At 43.2% G+C, this 21969-nt stretch overlaps 1 protein-coding gene across 4 annotated transcripts in view; it reads right to left on the bottom strand.

The window, feature by feature from the left end:
• Positions 1-18103: 18103 nt before the first annotated feature.
• Positions 18104-21969, bottom strand: part of FNIP1 (folliculin interacting protein 1) — an 87556-nt gene continuing 83690 nt past the window's right edge. For all 4 annotated transcript variants that reach the window (XM_028718021.2, XM_028718023.2, XM_077924524.1 and 1 more), the window contains one exon: positions 18104-21296. In XM_028718021.2, coding sequence (XP_028573854.2) covers positions 21218-21296 — 79 coding nt within the window. In that variant the 3' untranslated portion in view covers positions 18104-21217. The remainder of the gene's footprint in view (positions 21297-21969) is intronic.

The following is a 21969-nucleotide window of genomic DNA, read 5'->3' as shown; positions in this document are numbered from 1 at the left end:
TTGCCCATCCATTAATCTCTGTAAGGCTCTAATTGCAGTGCTGTTAGTGAGCATGCAAACCTTCTTAGCTTCAGCATTCCCTCCCATGAGAGGCCTCTCTTGCCCCTCACCTGCTGAACTTGAGGAAGTTGATGAAAGGCTGATGGATACCAATTGATTTGCTCCCTCCTCCTAGGTAGCTCTTTGGCCCCGAGGTGGTTGCTTTTGTTTTTCTTTTGTCGTCTTGTGCTTAACTTTGTCTTGGTGTTGTTAAATGTGCATTTTCTTTCCTTGTACACTGCTTTGGGGTCCCTTGGGACCAAAAAGCAGACTAGGGCCTGGGAGACCAGGATTCAAATCCCCACTCAGCCATGAAGGGGCATCAAAAGACATCCCTCATACCATTCTCCATTTCCTCCCTGCTCTGTGTTAATAATGGCCAAACTCTAGGTAACATAAGGTTACCAGACGTCCCCGTTTCCCGGGGACAGTCCCCGGATTTGCAATTCAGTCCCCTGACAAAATCCATCTATTTAGTAGGAAGTTGAAAAGTGTCCCCGGATACATTGAAAAAAAATCTGGTAACCTTAAGGTAACACCATTTTGGACATGATACCATTTACCTGCTACAGTGGTGCCTTGCAAGACGAAAATAATCCGTTCCGCGAGTCTCTTCGTCTAGCGGTTTTTTCGTCTTGCGAAGCAACCCTATTAGCGGCTTAGCGGATTAGCGCTATTAGCGGTTTAGCGGCTTAGCGGCTATTAAAGGCTTAGCGGCTAAAATGCTATTAGCGGCTTAGCGGCTTAGAAAAAGGGGGGGAGCGAAAAAAATCGCAAGACTCGCAAGACGTTTTCGTCTTGCAAAGCAAGCCCATAGGGAAATTCGTCTTGCGAAGCAGCTCAAAAACGGAAAACCCTTTCGTCTAGCGGGTTTTCCGTCTTGCGAGGCATTCGTCTTGCGGGGCACCACTGTACTTTCTCTCCCCTCCTGTGTCAAGGACAGGCAAGCTGGATACAATGAAAAAAATTTTGAATGGCTTTAAAAAAAAATGTAAATTGCAGGCATGCAGAGTCTGATCCAGACTGGAATCCTGGCATGGTGCTTACAGGGTCTTTAGCCTTTTGCTCTCTGCTGAGTCACAATCCAAATTGGAGGCCTCACACCTGTTGCTTTTTGCATTTTGGCTTCTTTTGGATCCAGATCAAGCTCCCTGTTTCTGCAATTTGCTTCTTAAAAACTATTTGCAGAGTTGCTAACTGAATGAATACCTTTGTTTTGGCCATAAATATGCTACAAAATTAATACATTGTGCCATTTAATTGTGCCATCACCTCTTACTGTTTTTATTTATGAACAAACATCAGTCCTACTTCTACTTTAGAAACAGAAATCTGTCTAATGGCGCAATCCTAACCATGTCCACTCAGAAGTAAGTCCTGTTTAATTCAAAGGGGCTTAATCCCAAGTAAGAGGGTTGGGAATGCAGCCTAAATTGTTTTTAAATTAAATTGAAGAGTGGAAGGAACCGGGCATTTTTCATAACATGCAGGGTAATAATTCCCTGTTCTACTCTTGTCAGTCCTCTTTGCATCCCGCTTATATTACAAAGAAAACAGGAACTCAGATACGATGATCAAACAAAAGCCGATCTGTGCACGAGGATCACAGGCTGCATCCTGGTAGGTACTGCACACATTATATTGTAATGGGCATGTGTGTTTCATATCACCTTTGTATGTTTCACTTTCTTACAGCTCTATTTAGCATCAGCATCAGTTTACCTGCAGACACAGAAACATGTCACTAAACTTCATAGACATGCTGGATAATACAGTCATCTAAGTACAGATTCCGGAGGCGGCGCGAAACTGTGATGGCGGTCCTCTTCGATCTCTGAAGAGGGGCTCCGCAGGAAAGGGTCGTTTCGCTACGGCACAGCGACGACCCACTAAGAAAAACCACGGGCAGAGTGAGCCCGTGGCCGTGGGACTCGGCGGGCACCTGGAGCGACCCCGAAATCACGGAAGGAACCCCGTAAGGGGCTCCGGAGTGAAGGAGGGGTAGCGGTGCTGTGAGTTCATCGCTCTTTCTGCGGAAGCGAAGCCGCGCGGCTGTCACAGACGAGCGTCGACCTTTCTTCCTTAAAAGATCTGGCTGGAACAACAAACCCGTGAGTAAGGACACTAAATGTGGGGAACAAATTTTTCTTTAAATTGGCTGAAACCGGGAGACGATAAAAAGGAAGTCCGCCTTCCGGTACTGCTTATAAGATCAAAGCAAAGGACCTGAGAAGCGGAAAGCAGCTGAAAAGGGAAGCGCTAAAGAGGGACTTTCATGCACTTTCAGAAGTGACTGCTAAAGAGCAAAGACAGACTTTCTTGTGAGTAAACTTTTAAAAGAAAAATTGGAGTGACCCCCCTCGGTTGGGGGCTATTGAAAGTTAAATTCCAAATCGTCGGGCTGCCGGAGGGGAAACTGTTTAACTGCGGAACTGTTACAAACTTTTAGAGATGTAAGTGATACTTTTGAGCTTAAACAAGTCGGATTGGATACAAGTTACAGGCACTTTTCTGAAACTTTGTTAAAAGTTAAAAACACTCTGCAGGACCTTTTTTTTTATTACTGTTCTGGGACTATTGTGTTTTGTTTTTTTTTTTTAAACATAACAGGGACTTTAATGGCGGAAAAGTTACCTTCTTCTTTCTGAAATTTGGTGGCACTCCCCCTAGAGGATTTTGGAAATATAAAGGCCTGGGAACTGTTTTATGTTTACTCTCTCTCATTGGATTGTTTTTAAACTGGATGTACGACAAGGTTAAAGTTCATAAATTGTTTAAAAACCATATTGTGAGAAAAGCAATTTTTGCAGTCTGGATGAAATACAAAGACTTATTAGAGAGTAAAACCCCGAGGTGGCTATCACCGATGGAGGCCAAGGCTCGAAAAAGGCCCAATATGGAGGCCCAATGGCCGAAATATTGGGAAATAATTGAAAAAATTGGAGACAATTGGAAGCTGCAGAGCCAAGACAAACTAAAAAATAAGGTGCGAGATTGGTTACATTATGCTCAAATTCAAGAGGTTTTTAAGATGGATAAAAAAGTTGGTTTCCAAGTGGAAAAATCGAAATTGGAGACAGAACTACTAGAACCAAAAACTAAGATATTATCGAGAATGTATAACTTGCTGCTTAAGTGGAACACACAGGATGAGACAGTTAAATCTGCCATGATAAAATGGGCACAAGATGTGGGACATAACATTATGTTTGAAGACTGGGAAAGGTTATGGAACACCGGAATAAAATTCACGGCATGTACTGCCCTGAAAGAAAATATTATGAAAATGATATACCGGTGGTACATGACCCCAGTCAAGCTAGCTAAGATATTTCACCTGTCTGATAATAAATGCTGGAAATGTAAGGAGGCAGAAGGGACATTTTTTCATTTCTGGTGGACCTGTCCAAAAGTGAAGGCCTTCTGGGAAATGATTTATAATGAATTGAAAAAGGTATTTAGGTATACCTTCCCTAAGAAACCAGAGGCCTTCCTGCTGGGCATGGTAGACCAGAAAGTGTCAAAGAAAGATAGAACTTTGTTTATGTATGCTAGCACAGCAGCAAGAATACTCATTGCAAAGAACTGGAAGACACAAGATTTACCCACGTTGGAGGAATGGCAGACGCAGTTGATGGACTACATGGAACTAGCTGAAATGACCGGCAGAATCCGAGATTTGGATGAAGAATCAGTAGAGGGGGACTGGAAAAAATTTAAAGACTATTTGCAAAAATATTATAAGTTGTATGAATTTTAAGATAGTGCATGTTATTGGAAATGTTATGCTTTAGCAAATATGATTAAGCAAATGGTAAAATAAGTGACAAATGAGAAAAGAAGATAAGTGAACCAAACATATTATGTTTATTTTAAAGATATCAAAATTGAGATACAATATATTGAATACGGAGGCATAATAATTGAAAGTGGTAACAAGGTTTGAAATAAGGTAACAAATTGCTGATATTGTTATTACAAAGAACGCAGATTTGGAAGGTGCGGGGAAGTCCAATGTTTTTTCTTTTTCTTTTGTTAAAAAAAAAAATCAAAAAAAAAATACAGTCATCTAAGTAATGGACCTCAATTCCATGTGCAGTATTTGCAAAAGCAGATTCTAACTTGGTGGGGTGGGTGGAGAGTTAAACACTGGTGATAAAGTTCTTAACATTTGCATCTTCCACTGATTACAATCAGTTGCAGGTAGCTGTCATTTTTGATGCTGGGCCCCTTCGTACTTCCATCAGGACCCAACCGAACCACAGCTGTCAACGTTTCCCCCTTTTTAAGGGGAATTCCCTTATTCTGAATAGGATTCCTCGCAAGAAAAGGGAAAAGTTGACAGCTATGCACCGAACCCCTCCTAGGATTGTTAGTGATTTTCAGGTTTGGTTAGGTTTTTCCTTCCCTTTGCTTTCACCCAGCCTCATTATTCTATATGGCAATCCCTGTGCCTATATATTTCATTTCCTAGAGCTGTTGCAGAAATAACGCAATTTACTGGAGAGTTATTTTACCCGGCACTAGCATCAGAAAAGAAACAGTCAGACTATTAAAATATCAACCCCAGGGAGTTTTCAAAGATTCCTGTTTTTGTGAGACTGAGTTCCAGTCCCGAGGTGCTGAAACGTACCGGATAATCACATGATAGCCGTAGCATGACAAAACAAATTACTTTTCAGCATGTACATAAAATCTTATTATTTTCAGTTCTAAAAATACACATACAGCTGACTGCTCTTCTGGCTTGTGTTATAATCCTCCAGATGCTGGGGCAGATCCACACCATAGCTTTAAAGCACTGCCAACACACATTGCTTCTCCCAAAAATTCCTGGGAGTTTCAGTTTGATAAAGGCACTGTGAATTACAGCTCTGCGAGGGGAGAACTTCAGTTCCCAGGATTAAAGTTGAACACTTTAATGCTTTAAATGCAACGTGTGGTAGATGTGAAGCAACCAATCAGATCTCAGAGACTGCCCTTCACTCATATACCCAGCACAAACTTCCTGCAAATTGTGTACCACACACTTACAAGGGGGCACATACCACACTCACCTAGGTGTGGATGAATATTACAGTAAATGTCCAAAATGTGAGCATTTATGCTCACATATATTCCTCCCATATTTTGTAAATATACTGGTGTCTGTTGACGAGCAATTACACAATGGTCAACATCCATTCCGTGGATGTCAATATTCACCAATTTTTTGACAGTCTTTTTAAACACACACACACACACACACACACACACACACATATCTTAAATAAAATACCATTTATAGACAGCGAAGTCAAGTGCCAATTCTGATGCATAGACAAGCATTAGGATCATATTTAAATATATGGCTAACAGGTTTCCAGACAAATGTCTCTCCCAGTCCTGCTTGGAGATGCTTGCAGTTGAAATTGGGTTCTTCTGTATGCAAAAACACACACAGAAAGGTAATCAGAAGGAAAAGGTGCAGGACAGCACTTAAACTGGTATTTCAGCTGCAATGGGAACTACTCCTAGAATTCCTGCATCCTAACTCCTACTGAGTTCAACTGAGCCCATTCCAATGTAAAAAGACATAGGATTCAGATTTTATGCACAGTGCTAATAAACCAATTCAGCCTGCCGTGTAGGTCCTCCTAGAGTCCTAGACCAAAGGAAGCAGCCCTTTATGTGCATGCCATATATAAAATATCACGAGAGGAGTCGATGTAGTCATTTCCACAGATAGAGCAGAGCACTGGAAGTGCATGCAGAAAGAAAGAAAAATAGGAAGCAGATCATATGACCAAATGAGTCACATTCTGATGCAAGCTATCAAAGGCATTGTTCTGTGCTCCACCCAGACAGACCAGAGCCATATAAAGGCTACATATATTTTCAAAAGTTACTCATTCTAATAATAAAAAATTGTGCTCTAGGCAAAACTAGTTGCTCCTGATTCTGTTTCCGTTCAGTTCTCTCTCCCCCTTGCCACACTTCATCTCAAGTAGCTTACATAGTTTATTGTACAAACAGAGCTTCCCACTTAAAGAAATGTAAGATAATTCTGGAGATTGGATGTGATATGTAACTTTTATTTTTATTAAACTACATTATTTTTATTAAACTACAAGAGCACTTTTTGGGGGGGGCTATTCAGAGTTTGGAATGCGAACAACTCAAGCTTCCTAGGAGGATGAGACTAGAGGTGACACAGGGCCATATCTATCCCCCCCCCCAATAAAAACGAAAAGTCACCTCGAGGGCTGCCCCATCCAGTGCCAAGTCTAGCCCATCTGCTTTGCATTGGCCACACCCACCACTGGAAATTTGGCCGCGATAAGAGAATGTGACAATTGGGCTGAAAAAAATTCCCCATGCCGTCTTAAGCTCACCCATAGCTCCTTGCAAAGCAATGAAATTAATGTTTGCTGCCAAGAACATGGTTAAGCATCACAGCAAAAATGTGAAGAAAAAATGCTAACTTCTGGGAATAAAATAAGATTGTGAGTACTTCATAGGATGGTAAAGGTAAAGGGATCCCTGACCATTAGGTCTAGTCGTGGCCAACTCTGGGGTTGCGGCGCTCATCTCGCTTTATTGTCTGAGGGAGCCGGCGTTTGTCTGCAGACAGCTTCCAGGTCATGTGGCCAGCATGACTAAACCACTTCTGGCGAACCAGAGCAGCGCAGGCTGTTTACCTTCCCACCAGAGCGGTACCTATTTATCTACTTGCACTTTGACATGCTTTCGAACTGCTAGGTTGGCAGGAGCAGGGACCGAGCAACGGGAGCTCACCCCGTCACGGGGATTTGAACCACTGACCTTCTGATCGGCAAGTCCTAGGCTCTGTGGTTTAACACACAGCGCCACCTGCCTCCCTCATAGGATGGTATGAAGCCACAAAAGTAGTTAGACCGTGCGGTCCAATGTTCATTATGATCATTTTGGGATGGTTACCTACTGCAAATTATTATTCCCCATTGCCTCACGCTAAATACACACGGGGATCTTAAAAGGATTAAGTTACACAAAGTCCTGCTTCATAAATACTAACCTTTTCATAACATTTTATGCCAATTGAGCTGGTGCTTCACACGGTACAGGGAAAGAGCAATCATTGGAAAGCAGCTCCACTTTGCAACAGATCAGTTAAGTCTTAAATATTTAGGACCTACAAAGCAGTATCAGATTTGTGCAAATGAGAAAAACGTTCTTCCTCTTCACTAACCTCTAATTTCAGGAGCAATTAACACATTTTTATTCCATGTTGAAAATATAGTTTGCCTCCAGTCCATTGACTTTCTATAGAATACTAACTTTCAGAGCGATGCCATTTGAAACGACAAAGATTAAGACCTTTGTTTGAACCATTTGCACTATTTTAGAAAAATGGAACATTGAAATGAAGGGAGCGCAGCCATTAATTATTGCTGCATAAGCTATACAGCTGCAATTATCATGCTCCCTCTGAACATGTCCCTGAAAAATTCATCTGTCAGATGTTTAATCTATGCAGAAAAGGAGCATTTATTTCTCTGCTGTGCTCATCTGCAAGTGATTGGCCTTGTGCAAGATTTCCAGCTTCAGCTGCTGTTAATAAGCCTGCTGCTTCAAGATGTGCTAGTTAATTTTGTAAGGTTCAGTGGGTCTCATGTTCTCTCAAGGATATTGTTGTTTCTCGATGGGCGAGTGTGACTTTGAGAGAATAGAGGTTTTGCTTACACATTACTGGATGCATTGCTGTGAAAGGGAACGCAATCTCCGCAAACAAAACATTTGGTGCTATTTTTACATAAATTGGTCATATCAACAGCAGGCACCATGATCCCAGTCTTCATGTATATAGCCATGGCCAATAGCCAAGCATCTGTTTGTGAGGAGCAGAGATCATCTGTTCATGGGGAGCTGAATGCAGCCCCTCTTTCCCAATCGGATGACAGGCACAATTCAGCCCCAGCATACAGTACCCATGTTCATATTAGGCCATCATTCAGCTAGCCAACTTTACTCACACATGGTGCAGATGAATTGGGATGGTATATGCCTTTTAATGTACCCAGGGTACCCCTTTAACTTCAGTACAGATAAAAATCCACGTGTGCAAAGTAATGTGAGCACAGATCTGTTCCATCCATTGTGCAAATAATGCTTGCAGAGATGTGCTCCCTCCATTAAAATAAATGGGTAGTACTAGTAGATGAGGGGTTCTTATGACGCACTCAAGCCTTTCCTCTGCTAAATAATAATGGTGATGATGATAAGAACAGTTAAAAACAAAAAACCTCAATCCTGAACTGTGTCCAACAGTATTGCAGCTAGAATTACAATGCTCTGGAACCCCGGATTATTTGTAACCAATGTCTTGTAACAGAGCCTAGGACTTGCCAATCAGAAGGTCGGCAGGTCGAATCCCCGCAACGGGGTGAGCTCCCGTTGCTCGGTCCCTGCTCCTGCCAACCTAGCAGTTCAAAAGCATGTCAAAGTGCAAGTAGATAAATAGGTACCGCTCTGGCGGGAAGGTAAACGGCGTTTCCGTGCGCTGCTCTGGTTCGCCAGAAGCGGCTTAGTCATGCTGGCCACATGACCTGGAAGCTGTGCGCCGGCTCCCTCAGACAATAAAGTGAGATGAGCGCCGCAACCCCAGAGTCAGTCACGACTGGACCTAATGGTCAGGGGTCCCTTTACCTTTATCTTCATCCACCCTGTCAACTGAAATAACTAGTTAGTCTAAACTAAAACAGCTTAAATTGAAGTGTTCCAGCTAGAAGACTGCAGTACTGAAAAAAAAATGGGAGCAAGCTTTTACAGTGCTTCACATCTAAATGTATGCAGAGTTCCACTGGAATTGGCGTGGTGTTGTGGTTAGAGTGTTGGACTAGGACCTGAGAGACCAGGGTTCAAATCTCACTCGGCCATGAAGCTCTACTTCAGAGGCCTACTAAGAAGGTCCTCTGCCTGGTTCCCTGTAACTTCACTTCCCACAGTGTCAAAACTGCCAGAAGGACCTTGGAGCTGGACCTGAGTATTCGGGCTGGATGATGGGGGTAAAGACCCTCCTGGGCCAAGGCTGTTTAGGGCTTTAAAGGTCAGCACCAACACTTTGAATTGTGCTTGGAAACTTCCATTATTTGCTGGTTATCTGCTTGTAAATGCCTTTAAGTTTTCTTATTATAGTTTTATTGTGTTTTATGCCATTTGAGTGCTGACAGTAATGCATATTCATGGCAAATAAGGCTATAAGTCTAAATAAGACAGATCACGATGTCTGTGCGCTGCCTCTGAATACCAGTTGGGAATCACAGAGTGCTGTTGTGTTGATGTGCAGCTTGCAGGCTTCCCACAGGCTTCTGGCTGGCCACTGTGAGAACAGGATGCTGGACTAGATGGACCTTTGGCCTGATCCAGCTGGATCTCTTAAGTGTATTATGTTCTTAAAATGTTTCCAAGTAGCAAACTTCATTTTTATGGGAGTGCACAGCTTAGCAGTTTGCTCAGCTATTGCCCTAGGCGGCGAACGAGGAGCTAAAGTTTTAAAAGAACAGAAACGTGGAACACATTGCAAACAGCCAAGCCGCCTCAGGCCACATGAATTTAAACCGGGGAGCAGGAGAAGAATGGACAAATATGACTGTGGTTATCTAAAGTTCCTTATTTACTATGGTTTCCGGAGCTCAGAAAAAGACCAAAAGGCTTGCCAGTCATTCTGTCTGCTCATGCACAAAGCTGGCTTCAGATTGAGGAAACAAATCACATTGCATAACCAAGCGAGTCCTGGATTGGCTAAGAACACAATTGCTCACCATAGATGCAGATTCTGACCCCTGGTGGTTACAATTAATTTCTGCTTATTGTTACTGTAACAAAGAGAATTAAACAGAAGTGACCATTCTAGGGAAGTGGGGGTATTAAAGGAAGTACAAAGAACAGTCACAAGAGGGGTTTTTGTTTAACTGGATGTGGAAGAAGGAAGCACAGTTCACTCCACCATATTTTGTAATAACCAGGCTTATAAATATAAAGTATGAAACTGCATCGTATAGACATAGAGCACATCTTTTGAGTATTGCTTTATCCTGCCCGACCTTTTTCAGATACAAGCAGAATTATCTTTCATCTTCCTTCTTTGAGCACCTTTGGGGCTTAGATCTACTCCTGACTGCTATTTATTCTAGTTTGGGTTTTGCTATGAATCTTGAATTTCTTGCATTACGTTTTTTTAGGGATTGCAAGGCTGCCATCAGATAATGAGAGATCACATTTAAAAAGTGGCAAGTGTACAGCAAGCCAAAGTATTTTCCACCATCTATTTGAAAGTGATACTATTTGATGTCCCTGCATATCAACCCAACCCAGAGGAATGTAGTGCAACTGGCCAGAAGTGATCAAGCAGCTGGGGGGTGGGGGTGGAGGGAGGTGGAAGTGCAGTGTAGAGTTATCTTGCTGCTGCTGCAGCGGTCGCATTTTTAAACAACTGAAATAAAAAACCCCTTTATTTATGCAAAGAATCCCTTTGCATAAATAAATACCCTGACTGACCTTTCCTAAAATTTTATGCTTATTAAGAGAGTTGATAGATTTCAAAAAATGTGGCATCACAGAACCACACATCGAGAGATGGTGTGGGCCATTCGGAACACTAGAATCTGTTTTTTAATTTCTGAGCCAGACCTTTGGTCCATCCACTGTCTACACCAGGGGTCAGCAACCTTTTTCAGCCGTGGGCCAGTCCACTGTTCCTCAGACCTTGTGGGGGGCCAGACTATATTTTGGAAAAAAATATGAACGAATTCCTATGCCCCACAAATAACCCGCAGATGCATTTTAAATAAAAGGACACATTCTACTCATGTAAAAACACCAGGCAGCCCCCACAAATAACCCGCAGATGCATTTTAAATAAAAGGACACATTCTACTTATGTAAAAACACACTGATTCCCAGACAGTCTGTGGGCCAGATTGAGAAGGCGATTGGGCCACATCCGGCCCCTGGGCCTTAGGTTGCCTACCCCTGCTCTAAACCGACTGGCAGCAGCTCTCCAGGATCTCAGATAGGGTTCTCTCCCAGACCTGTCAGGAGTAAGCATGGACCAATGGTACCAAATAGTATGGGAAACAGCCTTATTAGAAAAATTGACCAAGAAACTGAAACTGACACAGGGACAAATAGAAGAAGATGCCTTCACCCCGGTATGTCTCCCCTTTATCACATACACAGCCCAACAAGACAACGACAAGAATCCACCAACAGCATACAAATCAATATGGCTAAGCTGATTCAAAAACACCCACCCACCCCTCACACAGGAAAACAAAATTCACCACAACCAATCACAAACAACCACACCCTAGAACAACCCCAACCTTTCACACCACCAAAGGAACACAAGCGAAAAGCAAAGTAAACCTGCACAAGCGACGCTGACACAAAACCCCACACATAGATTAAGTAAAATAGAAATATCGCCACCCCACCCCACCCCTACTCACCATGGCCCCCTCCACCTCTTCCCCCTTTGCTTCCTAATGTAACACTAATGTCTCAACAAATGAAACTGATCTGCAGAAAATGTAACTTGAAAAAAGGGACATTGCACATACTTTTGTAAACCAAGAAATCTTTAATAAAATATGCTTAAATAAATAAATAAAAAGATAGGGTTCTCTCCCAGCTCTCCCTAAGGATGCTGAGGGTTAAACCTGGACAGTCTTTATGCAAAGTAAATGAGCTACCACCGATGAAGGAAAATGCCTCTATCCATACCATTTCTAGTTGTCAGGATCTTTAATGACTGTTCTGAGCTCTGATGTTCTTATATCCAGGTCTTACACAGCAGCCCTTCCCTACCCACAAAACAATATTGGTTCCCCTTTTGATCACACTCCCGGGAAGCTACACTTTCCTAATGTGTTCTACTTCACACGTGTTCTGCACCCCCATCAGCGTGAGAAGATCCAGTACGGAAGGAAGTTCCAGCTCTCTGTCATAAGCCTTGCACACAGTTTGTCATTCAATACCTATGCAAATCCCTAAGCTGCATATTGTGGATCCTTCTGTTGGAAAATGGGGGGGGGGGGAGAGGAGACTTTTTAAATGCATTTCTTACCATTCCCTTTGCATAACAGCAGTAAGTCAATCCCTGTAGCAAAGGGGAGCAAGGTTAATTCTACAGGGATGGAGCTGTCCAAACTAATGGCACCAGCCATCATTGCTTCCTTAGCCTAATGAAAAGCAAGCAAACAGTTCTGAAACAATTGCGGGTGTGTCAACGTAGGGGTATGCACTAAAATAAATGCTCATCTTAAGGTTAGCTTATGCTGCCCACCTATGTAAATGCACCTGTTTGTGGATTCCCTTGGAAGAACAGGCACCAGGGCTCTAAGAACTGTGTGTATTAAATTTAAGGTAAACCTGTTACCTTAAATTTAATATATACTCCCTGGAAAAGACCCTGATGTTGGGAAAGATGGAGGGCACAAGGAGAAGGGGACGGCAGAGGACGAGATGGTTGGACAGTGTTCTCGAAGGTACCAGCATGAGTTTGACCAAACTGCGGGAGGCAGTGGAAGAAAGGAGAGTCGGACACGACTAAACGACTAGCAACAACAACAAACCTGTTACCAACAAACCTGATGGTAAATAAGACTTGAGTAATCTGTACACTATTCTAGGGCAAACTGCAAGCTTAATTAATGTAGTTTCATGCTGTCTCATAATCCGAAATTTGCCGTACCTTGCGCATTATTTAATGCTGAGACCTGTGCAAAAAAATAAAAAATGGACAAGGGCACTACAGATTGGAGAACTACAATTCAGAAACATTGTAAATGCACTAGCGTTAGTGACTGATTTATAAGGGAAAACTCAATTCAAGCAGGGTGCCTCATAATATATAAATGTCAGTTTAATGGGTCTTTCAAATCTGGTGATGCATGATATGTGCATTTGGTGACTATGGGCCATTACAGAATTCCAGGTTGCTAGTTTTTCTGCCATGGTTCTGCCTGGTCATTTCTATTAATGAAAGTGTGCTGTGCCATTTTCCCCCCTGCCACATTGTCTAACGAGTGTAAAGTTTAGGGGCCACAGCAAGTGGTCAGGCTTTCCCATGTTAAATGGTGCCTGGGCTTGCAGATTACCAGGCAAACCCTTGTTAATTTGCTGCAGGTAACATTGAGCTGGATGTGTTCTGAATGACCAGAAGTAGAAATTATAAAAATGATACCTATGGGTATCTCATTCAGCATTCAGAAAGAAGGCTTTGGGGCCAGGGAGGGGAAAATAAAATAAAAAAGTTGTATCCCTGCAGAGGTGCTGAGGGAAGGGCTGATGAGAGACACGTGTGCCTTTCTGCTGCTGCCATAAAATCATTTGCTAAATGGCCTCCCAGCAAGACAAACTCTTGCCACATACCCCCAAAGAGGCGCCACAGGAGCGATTAGCCAAGCACTTCCCTTCAGTGTCCAGAAGAACTTACTGTGATCATTTGCTCCCGACTCTAAAGTTAAAGTTAAAGAAGCAGTTTTACTTGTTAATCCAGTTCAGAAAACCGATTTAGCATTTGAGCAGGGCCGAGAATCCTCCTAATGGGAGTATAGATTGACATAGAAGGAAGCTCCCTTATATAACTGGTCCACCTTGCTCGGTAATGGTAATGGCTCTATTACAGAGTTTCAGATTCCCCCCCCCCCCAGACCTACCTGAAGATGCTGAGATTTGAACCTGGGACCTTTGGCGTACAAAGCAGGTGGCTCTGCCACTGAGCTATGGCCCTTCTCTTCAATAAGCTCATGCTGGCCTACTGCACAGCACTTTTAGGAGGCGTCTGAATGGTGGTCAGTGCACAGGAACCAGAGGAGCAGGACCCATCTCCAGGGCCAGAGGGGCCCCTGTCTCCGCAAACACAGCAGGCCAATTTGATCTGTAGGGAGCAGCAGGCAGGACACTCCAGGAGGCTGAGGCAGGCAAGGCCCACAGCCCAGCTCCCTAGCTGGTCAGGTGGGGCTCACTAGCTCTGAGGGGAGGCATGTGATTCCTCAGCTGGAGTAGGCTCAGAACAGGTGAGGCTCACTTGCCTCATCAAGCCCAGGTGCTGCAATCAGCATGCAAAGTACAAAAGGGAAGCAGAGCTGAGGTGCTGTGTCTGCTCAACTGCCCATGTCGATGGACTTTGGCTTGGATGTTCCTTGGACCTCTATGGGGCTGTGCTTTCCAGACTCCGGACTGTATTCTGACTGCAGGGTTTCAGACTTGGCTTGCTTGGACTGACTCTGGACTGTGTTTCCTGGACTTTGCTTACGTGGACTGACCCCCAGACTTTGAACATTGGACTTGACATACTGACTTGCCGCCGGATAGGCCAGGGGTTCGGGACAAGATTTCAGGGCAACGCTGTGCACAATATTGGGGAAACTATTGCTATTTCCACAAAAGCTACTGGAAAATATGCATAGTGAAAGGAGTCCTGTACATGTCCAACAGGAGACAGCTGCTCAGCTGGCTAATTTCCTGGACTGTGGTGACACTGTTTCCATTAAGAAAGCAAGGTAGAATATCTCATATATATAGGTCTCCCTCATAATTTTGAAATATTCAAATATAAATTTGAGATATTCAAAAGAAAACAATTGTAAAGCAACAGATATCATCCTACCCACCTCAAATCTTCTCAGGTAGTAGAGAATGAAGCACAAACTCTAGCTATCAGCATGTAAAAACAAGGAATTTTTAAAAATAATTTTTTTAACCACTGATTATTTAAAGCCTCTAATTCTTCAAAGTCTCCCCACTTCTTCAGCTTTCTCTTCCAAGCATGATGGACAGTGAACGGTGGGAGAAATGCTTTGAAGTTGAAAATCTCCATTCTGCAGAGCAAGATTAACATGTGCTGTTTTGTATTCATAAATCAAATACTTTAATAATGTGATTTTAATATATACACATATATTTAAAAGCAGCTACTGTGCAACAAGGGACGCGGGTGGCGCTGTGGGTAAAAGCCTCAGCACCTAGGGCTTGCTGATCGAAAGGTCGGCGGTTCGAATCCCCGCGGCGGGGTGCGCTCCCGCTGCTCGGTCCCAGCGCCTGCCAACCTAGCAGTTCAAAAGCACCCCCGGGTGCAAGTAGATAAATAGGGACCGCTTACCAGCGGGAAGGTAAACGGCGTTCCGTGTGCTGCGCTGGCTCGCCAGATGCAGCTTGTCACGCTGGCCACGTGACCCGGAAGTGTCTGCGGACAGCGCTGGCCCCTGGCCTCTTGAGTGAGATGGGCGCACAACCCCAGAGTCTGTCAAGACTGGCCCGTACGGGCAGGGGTACCTTTACCTTTACCTTTACTGTGCAACAAGCAGGAGGTGGCTCACATGAGGCCATTCAGAAACTTGATGATGACATCACTTTCTCATCCATAGTTTCCATGATGGGATATGGGGCAGTTGCTATTCTAATCCTGCTCCACTTTTACATGTTGCAAATGACTTGACCAAGTCCGGAATGCCTCCACTCTATGCCACAGGCACTGCTCATCAGATGAATATGCCATGCAAATAACAAAACATATAGGGTTGTGAATACCTAGCAACCATCCCTTTTTATAAGGCCGTTAGAAAATCAAGCATCCTATGGCGCAAGGATGAAGGAACCTGTGCAACTGCAACTCCCATCTTTCCTGACCACTGAGTATCCAGCTTTGCTTGATGGTTTGAATCCAATAACATCTGGAGGGCCATGGTCCAGCGGTCAAGCAAATCCATTGCATGCAAAGCTCCTGGATTCAATCTCTGGCATCTCCTGGAAGGACTCAGATGACCTATCTGAAACTCTATAGAGAGCTGCTGCCAGTCAGTGTAGACCAGGCGTGGCCAAACTTGGCCCTCCAGCTGTTTTGGGACTACAATTCCCATCATCCCTGACCACTGGTCCTGTTAGCTAGGGATGATGGGAGTTGTAGTCCCAAAACAGCTGGAGGGCCAAGTTTGGCCATGCCTGGTGTAGATAGTACTGAGCTTGATGGGCCAACGATCTGACTGAGGACAAAAAGCAAGTGAAAAAGGGAGTGTTACTTGAAGAACAAGCAATGCAATGCTGCACAGAAAAAAACAATCGGGGGGGGGGGATGAGGGAGAGAAAGCAGAGAAACCTGATTCGTGGCAGATTCAGACACTTAGGTTATCAGCCTTGCCTTGCTCCAGAAAAGTTCTGAGTGCTCAGAATGCACCTGTCGCACCCATGAGCAACCGTTTCTCAAAAATGAAACATGTTCAGTCAAAAGTCGGCAGCTTTATCTGCTTGCAGCTGCTTCCTCAATACAGTTTCAGGGAAAGTATCCAGTAGGGCCTTCAATAGAAATCTGAAAAAACAAAACACCGCCAGCACTGCTGAAACAGTTAGACCATGGGTAGGCCAACTAAGGCTTGGGGGCTGAATCCGGCCCAATTGCCTTCTAAATCTGGCCCGCGGACGGTCCAGGAATCAGCATCTTTTTACATAAGTAGAATGTGTCCTTTTTAAAAAAAATGCATTTGTGGGGTCTGCCTGGTGGTTTTACATGAGTGAAATGTGTGCTTTTATTTAAAATGCATCTCTGGGTTATTTGTGGGGCATAGGAATTCGTTCATTCCCCCACCCCAATATAATTTTATTTGTATGTCGCCTTCCCACTGTTTGAATCACGCTCGAGGCAGCTCACAAGAAAAAAAACACATAACTACAACATAAGTCATAAACAATAAAAAACATTAAAAAAACAATCTAACTAAACAATTTCCTCATCAATCACAAGATCTAAAATAAAGATGTAAAAAAACCAACAGCAACAACCTCACCCAACCCCATGTGCCTGAGCTCATGAAGCAGGTACTGTAACCTGAATGGCAAAAATAGCACACATCTGCACTTTTTCGAGACTGCAGCCAGGGTACTGTAAACTGAATGGCAAAAGTATACACCCAAGGTTTCATTGCAGAAGATAGCATTTACTAATGCTCATATTTTCAAAAAGAAAGAATGTCTCCATTCAGATAGATTCATGTTACAGCTACGTCATGACTGTGCAGGTGGTAAAAATAACTATTCCATCCTTCCGTTGTATTGGAAGATGCAAACGTATGTTCATGGTGGTGGAGCATCTGGAGCAGACTGGGCCTCGAATCCTTAGTACTATTCCTCTCATTCTTCTCATTACCACTGTATGGGGGGGGGGGGACAACAGAGTCACACTTGCCCTCACTGTCATGTCTCCTGCTAGCCAGAGACCCTGCTTTTCAGTCATTGTAGCAGAAGGACAGAAGTTGGCTGTAAGCTAGCAGAATCCCCAAGCGATTTTAAACTTTGTGCAATCTATGTTCTAAATTGCATGGGGAACCTACACCATCACATGAGAAGAGGGTGGGTGAATTGGGTGGATGTGCACAGCACTGCAGGTACCTCACGTTCAACATGGGCACCACAGTACAAAATTTAAAGAACTACAAGCATGACCAAACCCAGGTGGTAGAAGTGCTTTGGGCTTCAACAGCAGTGCTCCCTGCTTTATGGCAATCACTTCGGAGAAGTTGCACTGAGTTTTGTAATACGGGTAGGAGAAGCAGCGGTGGGGCAAGCCGATCGGGCACCTGGGATGGTGCCCGGGGGCGGGGCCAGCCACCGTGGGGGTGGGGCAAACCGGGGCAGGACGCTCCGTGGGGCCTCAGAATCTGCCTGCCTCCTCCCCCTCAGCTGCCCTACAGCTGAGGGGGAGGCGGCGGGCAGACCGTTTGGGGCAGCATGGAGCCTGCAGGTGCCCAAGCCACTGCGTCACTCCCAGGAGAGACGCGTGGCTCAGGCGCGCTGCAGGCTCCGCGGTGAGTGCCGTCCAGCTTTTTGTCACCCCCCTCAGTGGTGACACCCAGGTCTGCCCGCCCCCACCACACACCCCTGGTAGGAGGGAGGATCTGCCTTTTCAAAGGAAAAAAAATTAAAGGTTTCACAGTGTGCCTCAAGGCCCTTGGAGTACCTGAAGCACCTTTCTGGATTGCAACATTTTTCTTTACGAAATACTCTCTCACCAACAGCCCTGTGGAAACAAGACAAAGAAAACTAGCAATTCAATGGACAATATTGTATTTATTGCACAAAGTTCCCCTAAAATTGGGAATGGTTATTATAATACAAGTGCACATCTTGGGAAATATATATATACAAAAACACAAAAGGTAACAAGTATGTACATTTTGCCCAGCATATTACACATACCACCATCTACATAATTTAGAGGAGACCGAAAACAAAAAAACAAACAAACCCTCTTGAAACATCTAACTTAACTAACGGGTTTTAAAAGGCGAGATTTAAAATCCGGCTTTGGATTTCCCCGCTTTTCTTGGCAGTCTTGCATTTGCAAGCTGCGATAGAAAGACATTTGCTAGTATGTATGTGTAATACACTTAAAATTTATTCTCAGCCTTAAAATTAAGACATATTAATGGACATTGGGAATATTGCAAAAATCAAAGAGATTAGTTTTGCATATACATTGTTCTGAAAAGCATGATACATTAAGAGGTCAACACTACAGTGCTGTTATAGTTCCCTTTTTAAAAAAAAAAACAAAAATCCAAACAAACAAGTGTATGTAGTACCTTGATTCTGCATGTACCATAAACAATTATCAGTCACAGGAAAGCATGCCATCATGCTACAATGTCTTTTGCACAGTAACCATTCCAGAAATATCATTCGGACAGGCATAAAAAATATTTATTCTTGCATCTCAAATGAACCCAATGCTGGGGAGAGATGGGTAGCGTTTGGTTATCAAATGCCTTTGAAGGCATGTGAGAGACTACATCTATGGCAACACTTATTACTGCTTGAATAGAAGATTTTATCAGGCCACCTTACTGATCCTACATGCAACTGCACTTGCAAGTCGGTGTGTAGGATTGATACATTGGAACACCACACTTCAGAGTGTCAGCTCACCTAGGGAGCAACTTGAACGGCTGTTTCTGAAACAGCAAAAACCACCATCAAGTGATGTAGCCTAGCAGCTGCGCACACTGTTGTAAAACAACGCAGAAATGGATGGAAAGGAAGTGTGGGATGAAGGACAGGAGACATCGTATGCCACCATTAAATCTAGGAACAGTGCAAATCTTGGGGTTCTGGGGTAAGCAATTTATTAGGGAGGAGGTATTGCTCAGCAGCAGGGCAAATGTTTTGAATGGAAAGTCCCCGATTCAATCCCTGCCATTTCTACTTAAGGATCTAGAGACAGGGCGCAGCAAGACCTCTCTCTGAGACCTTGGGAGAGTCAATTCCAATCGGAATATAGATTACTAAACTAAGTGGACCAAAAGTTTTGATTCGATATGGGCTAGCTCCTTCTGTCTGAAATCCCTAAGAAAGCATAGCAGGGCATTCTTGGTCCATTTGTACAGGATGCTTCTTCAGCTGTGTGACAAACCCTGCTCTATATGGTGCAGCTGTCAGATCAGGGCGCACAATTGTAATCTTCAACCTATGTACCCATGTCTAAACACTTCAGCCTGAAGAAGCGAAAGCACTTGAGCAAATGCAATAGTCTCAACTGAAGGTGGCGTGAGACTTAAATTACGAAACTATTTGCAGGATTTAAGCGGAACCAAAAGTCAGCCGGGCATGCAATTGTTTCCAGGACTGCAATTTTCACCTGCGCAGAGAGCAAACAGTTAAAAGGTCTGGCATGGCAGGTGTTATTTTAGTAAATGAGGAAATATATACTTTTAATTTTCCCTGTGGGATGACATATGAAATTCAGAACACTAATAATTAAAATAATTAATGACGAACATATGGTTAGTGGTGCTAGATGCTAGGAAAAATGAGCCCGCATGTCCCAATATTCAAAGTGAGGTAGTAGAGCCTGCTCAGAATATTATCTATTCATCTACTTATATGCATGTCTTATAAATTATGGCTCCCTCATTAGAAATATTTGATGTTATTGCTTAATCAAGGATAAAACTATGAGGGGGAAGGGACTACATAGCTACTCTTTTTTATTTAAGCCAATTATTAACAAACAGGGTGGCACCATCAGAGTAGCTTCTACTAAATGATGGTGATGCAACTGTTAAACTGTGGTGTAAAACAAAATCTGATGCTTCAAAACAAAATTTGCTTAAGTAGTTAAGGGCAACATTTTTTCAGTACTCTTATTCTGTATCCAGTTTTGGCTCTCATGGTATACATTATCTCTCTTTCATACTGAAATCTGCAAATTTTATGTTTTATGAAGTTAAGCACCTGAATCACCTAGATATTAAAGGGCCTGGAGGGCAGGCAACTTTTATTTATTGTGCTTCAAACAGGACAAGATCAAAGTAAATAAAGTCTTGTGCGTGTGTTTGTGTTTTAAATCAACATTAACAAAATGTGGGAGACAAATTTCATTTAACATTTCCTAGGCCAAATGTTCTGTTTTCTGGAGTACTTAGATAGCAACACAACATCAGAACAACATCAAAAGCATAATGTCGATTACACACCCAAATTATGGTAAAATGAGACGTGTTTCTTGGCTTGAACTCCCAGACATCATATCCACGGGGAAATGCCTGCAAACACATTTCTGAGGTGAGTGCTATTAGCAGGCTACGATCCAAGTCCCTTACCTCCATGTAAATTGAACATTCCCCCCAGTAAAAGAAAGAAATCTTCAGCAGTCTCAACTTTTAGCACGGAAATGGTTAAAACTGTTACAAATAGCTGTAGCTTTGTTGTTATTTGTTTTAAAAGCTCTCCTAATTTGTACCAAGTAGCCAGCTGGTTCTATTCTCTTGTATAAACAGTAACAGCACTGCATATGGTTATGAAGAGTTCTAACCTCCAGTAATCCTGTGATTTTAACAGTTTGCAGTTATATGCATTTCAGAAGTTATTGCCCAAGCCAGCCCTCCAAGTTCTAGTGTCTTCTCTAGTGATCCGAGTCTCTGGTCTTTTACTTATTTTTTTATGGATGGAAGGAAGGAAGGAAGGAAGGATGGATGGAAGGAAGGAGACAACTTCATTTGTTTGCACATCATGTATTCAGTTGCAGAGGCACACAGTCAAGTCAGCCAGCTGTTCAGCCTATTTGCCTGAGGGCAAGAAAGAGCCCAGACAAGAACGGTTCATGTTTGCTTCCTTGTCTTCCACTTTATAAAAAATAAAGTTATTGTCTTTGCCCTTTGGTATTTTAGAGCAGAATCTGGGCAACGTAAGGAGAGTGGGTGCTTGCTACAGCTGCCAGTAAAGGGAGGTCACTGGATTCAATCCTGAAAGAAAGACAGATGGGCATTTTCAATCCAAGCTCGCAATCTCAATATTCCGCAGCTTATTAACATGGCGTAATATTTGTCTCATGTCAAGGTACCTGCACTTAGACTATTAAAACATCAGCAGTTGTATGTTTAAAAAGAAATGAAGCCTTTGAACTGTCAAGACACTCCAAATATATTGCAGTAGCCCATATGCATTTATATAATTAAAGAGCATGCTAATTTATATCATAAACACACATGACCAGGTTGTTTGTCACAAGCAGCATTCCCTCTGGCGACAGGTCTGTATTACTAAAGATTTAATTGTTTCCAGCTGTCTTGGGACCCAAAGTTAACTGAAGCAAATGAAAAAATTCCAACAGACCCAATGAATCTTAGATTAGACCCTTGGGTTGAAATTTAGATTGCATTCTTAAAACTAGATGGGAATTAACACCTCTGCACTTTCCCCTTTAATTTCTCAACAGGCCATCTGTTACAGACCCTCCTTGTCTAAAGTCTATAAAAAGACTTGCTTCTTCTGTAAAGAGGTGGTGTGCACTTTTCACTAGGCAAACAGCTGCTAATCTTCAAGGACCACTTCTCATTGTTCTTGGGGGACATCAGTAGGCTAGGTTTTGATGGGTAGGTTGTAGTTTGAGGTTTACAGCACAATCCTATGCATGCT

This window comes from Podarcis muralis, chromosome 2 (genome assembly GCF_964188315.1).
Source record: "Podarcis muralis chromosome 2, rPodMur119.hap1.1, whole genome shotgun sequence".
Classification (NCBI taxonomy): Eukaryota; Metazoa; Chordata; class Lepidosauria; order Squamata; family Lacertidae; genus Podarcis; species Podarcis muralis.
Note: the sequence above shows the minus strand (reverse complement) of the source record. Positions and strands in the feature narration are given on the sequence as shown.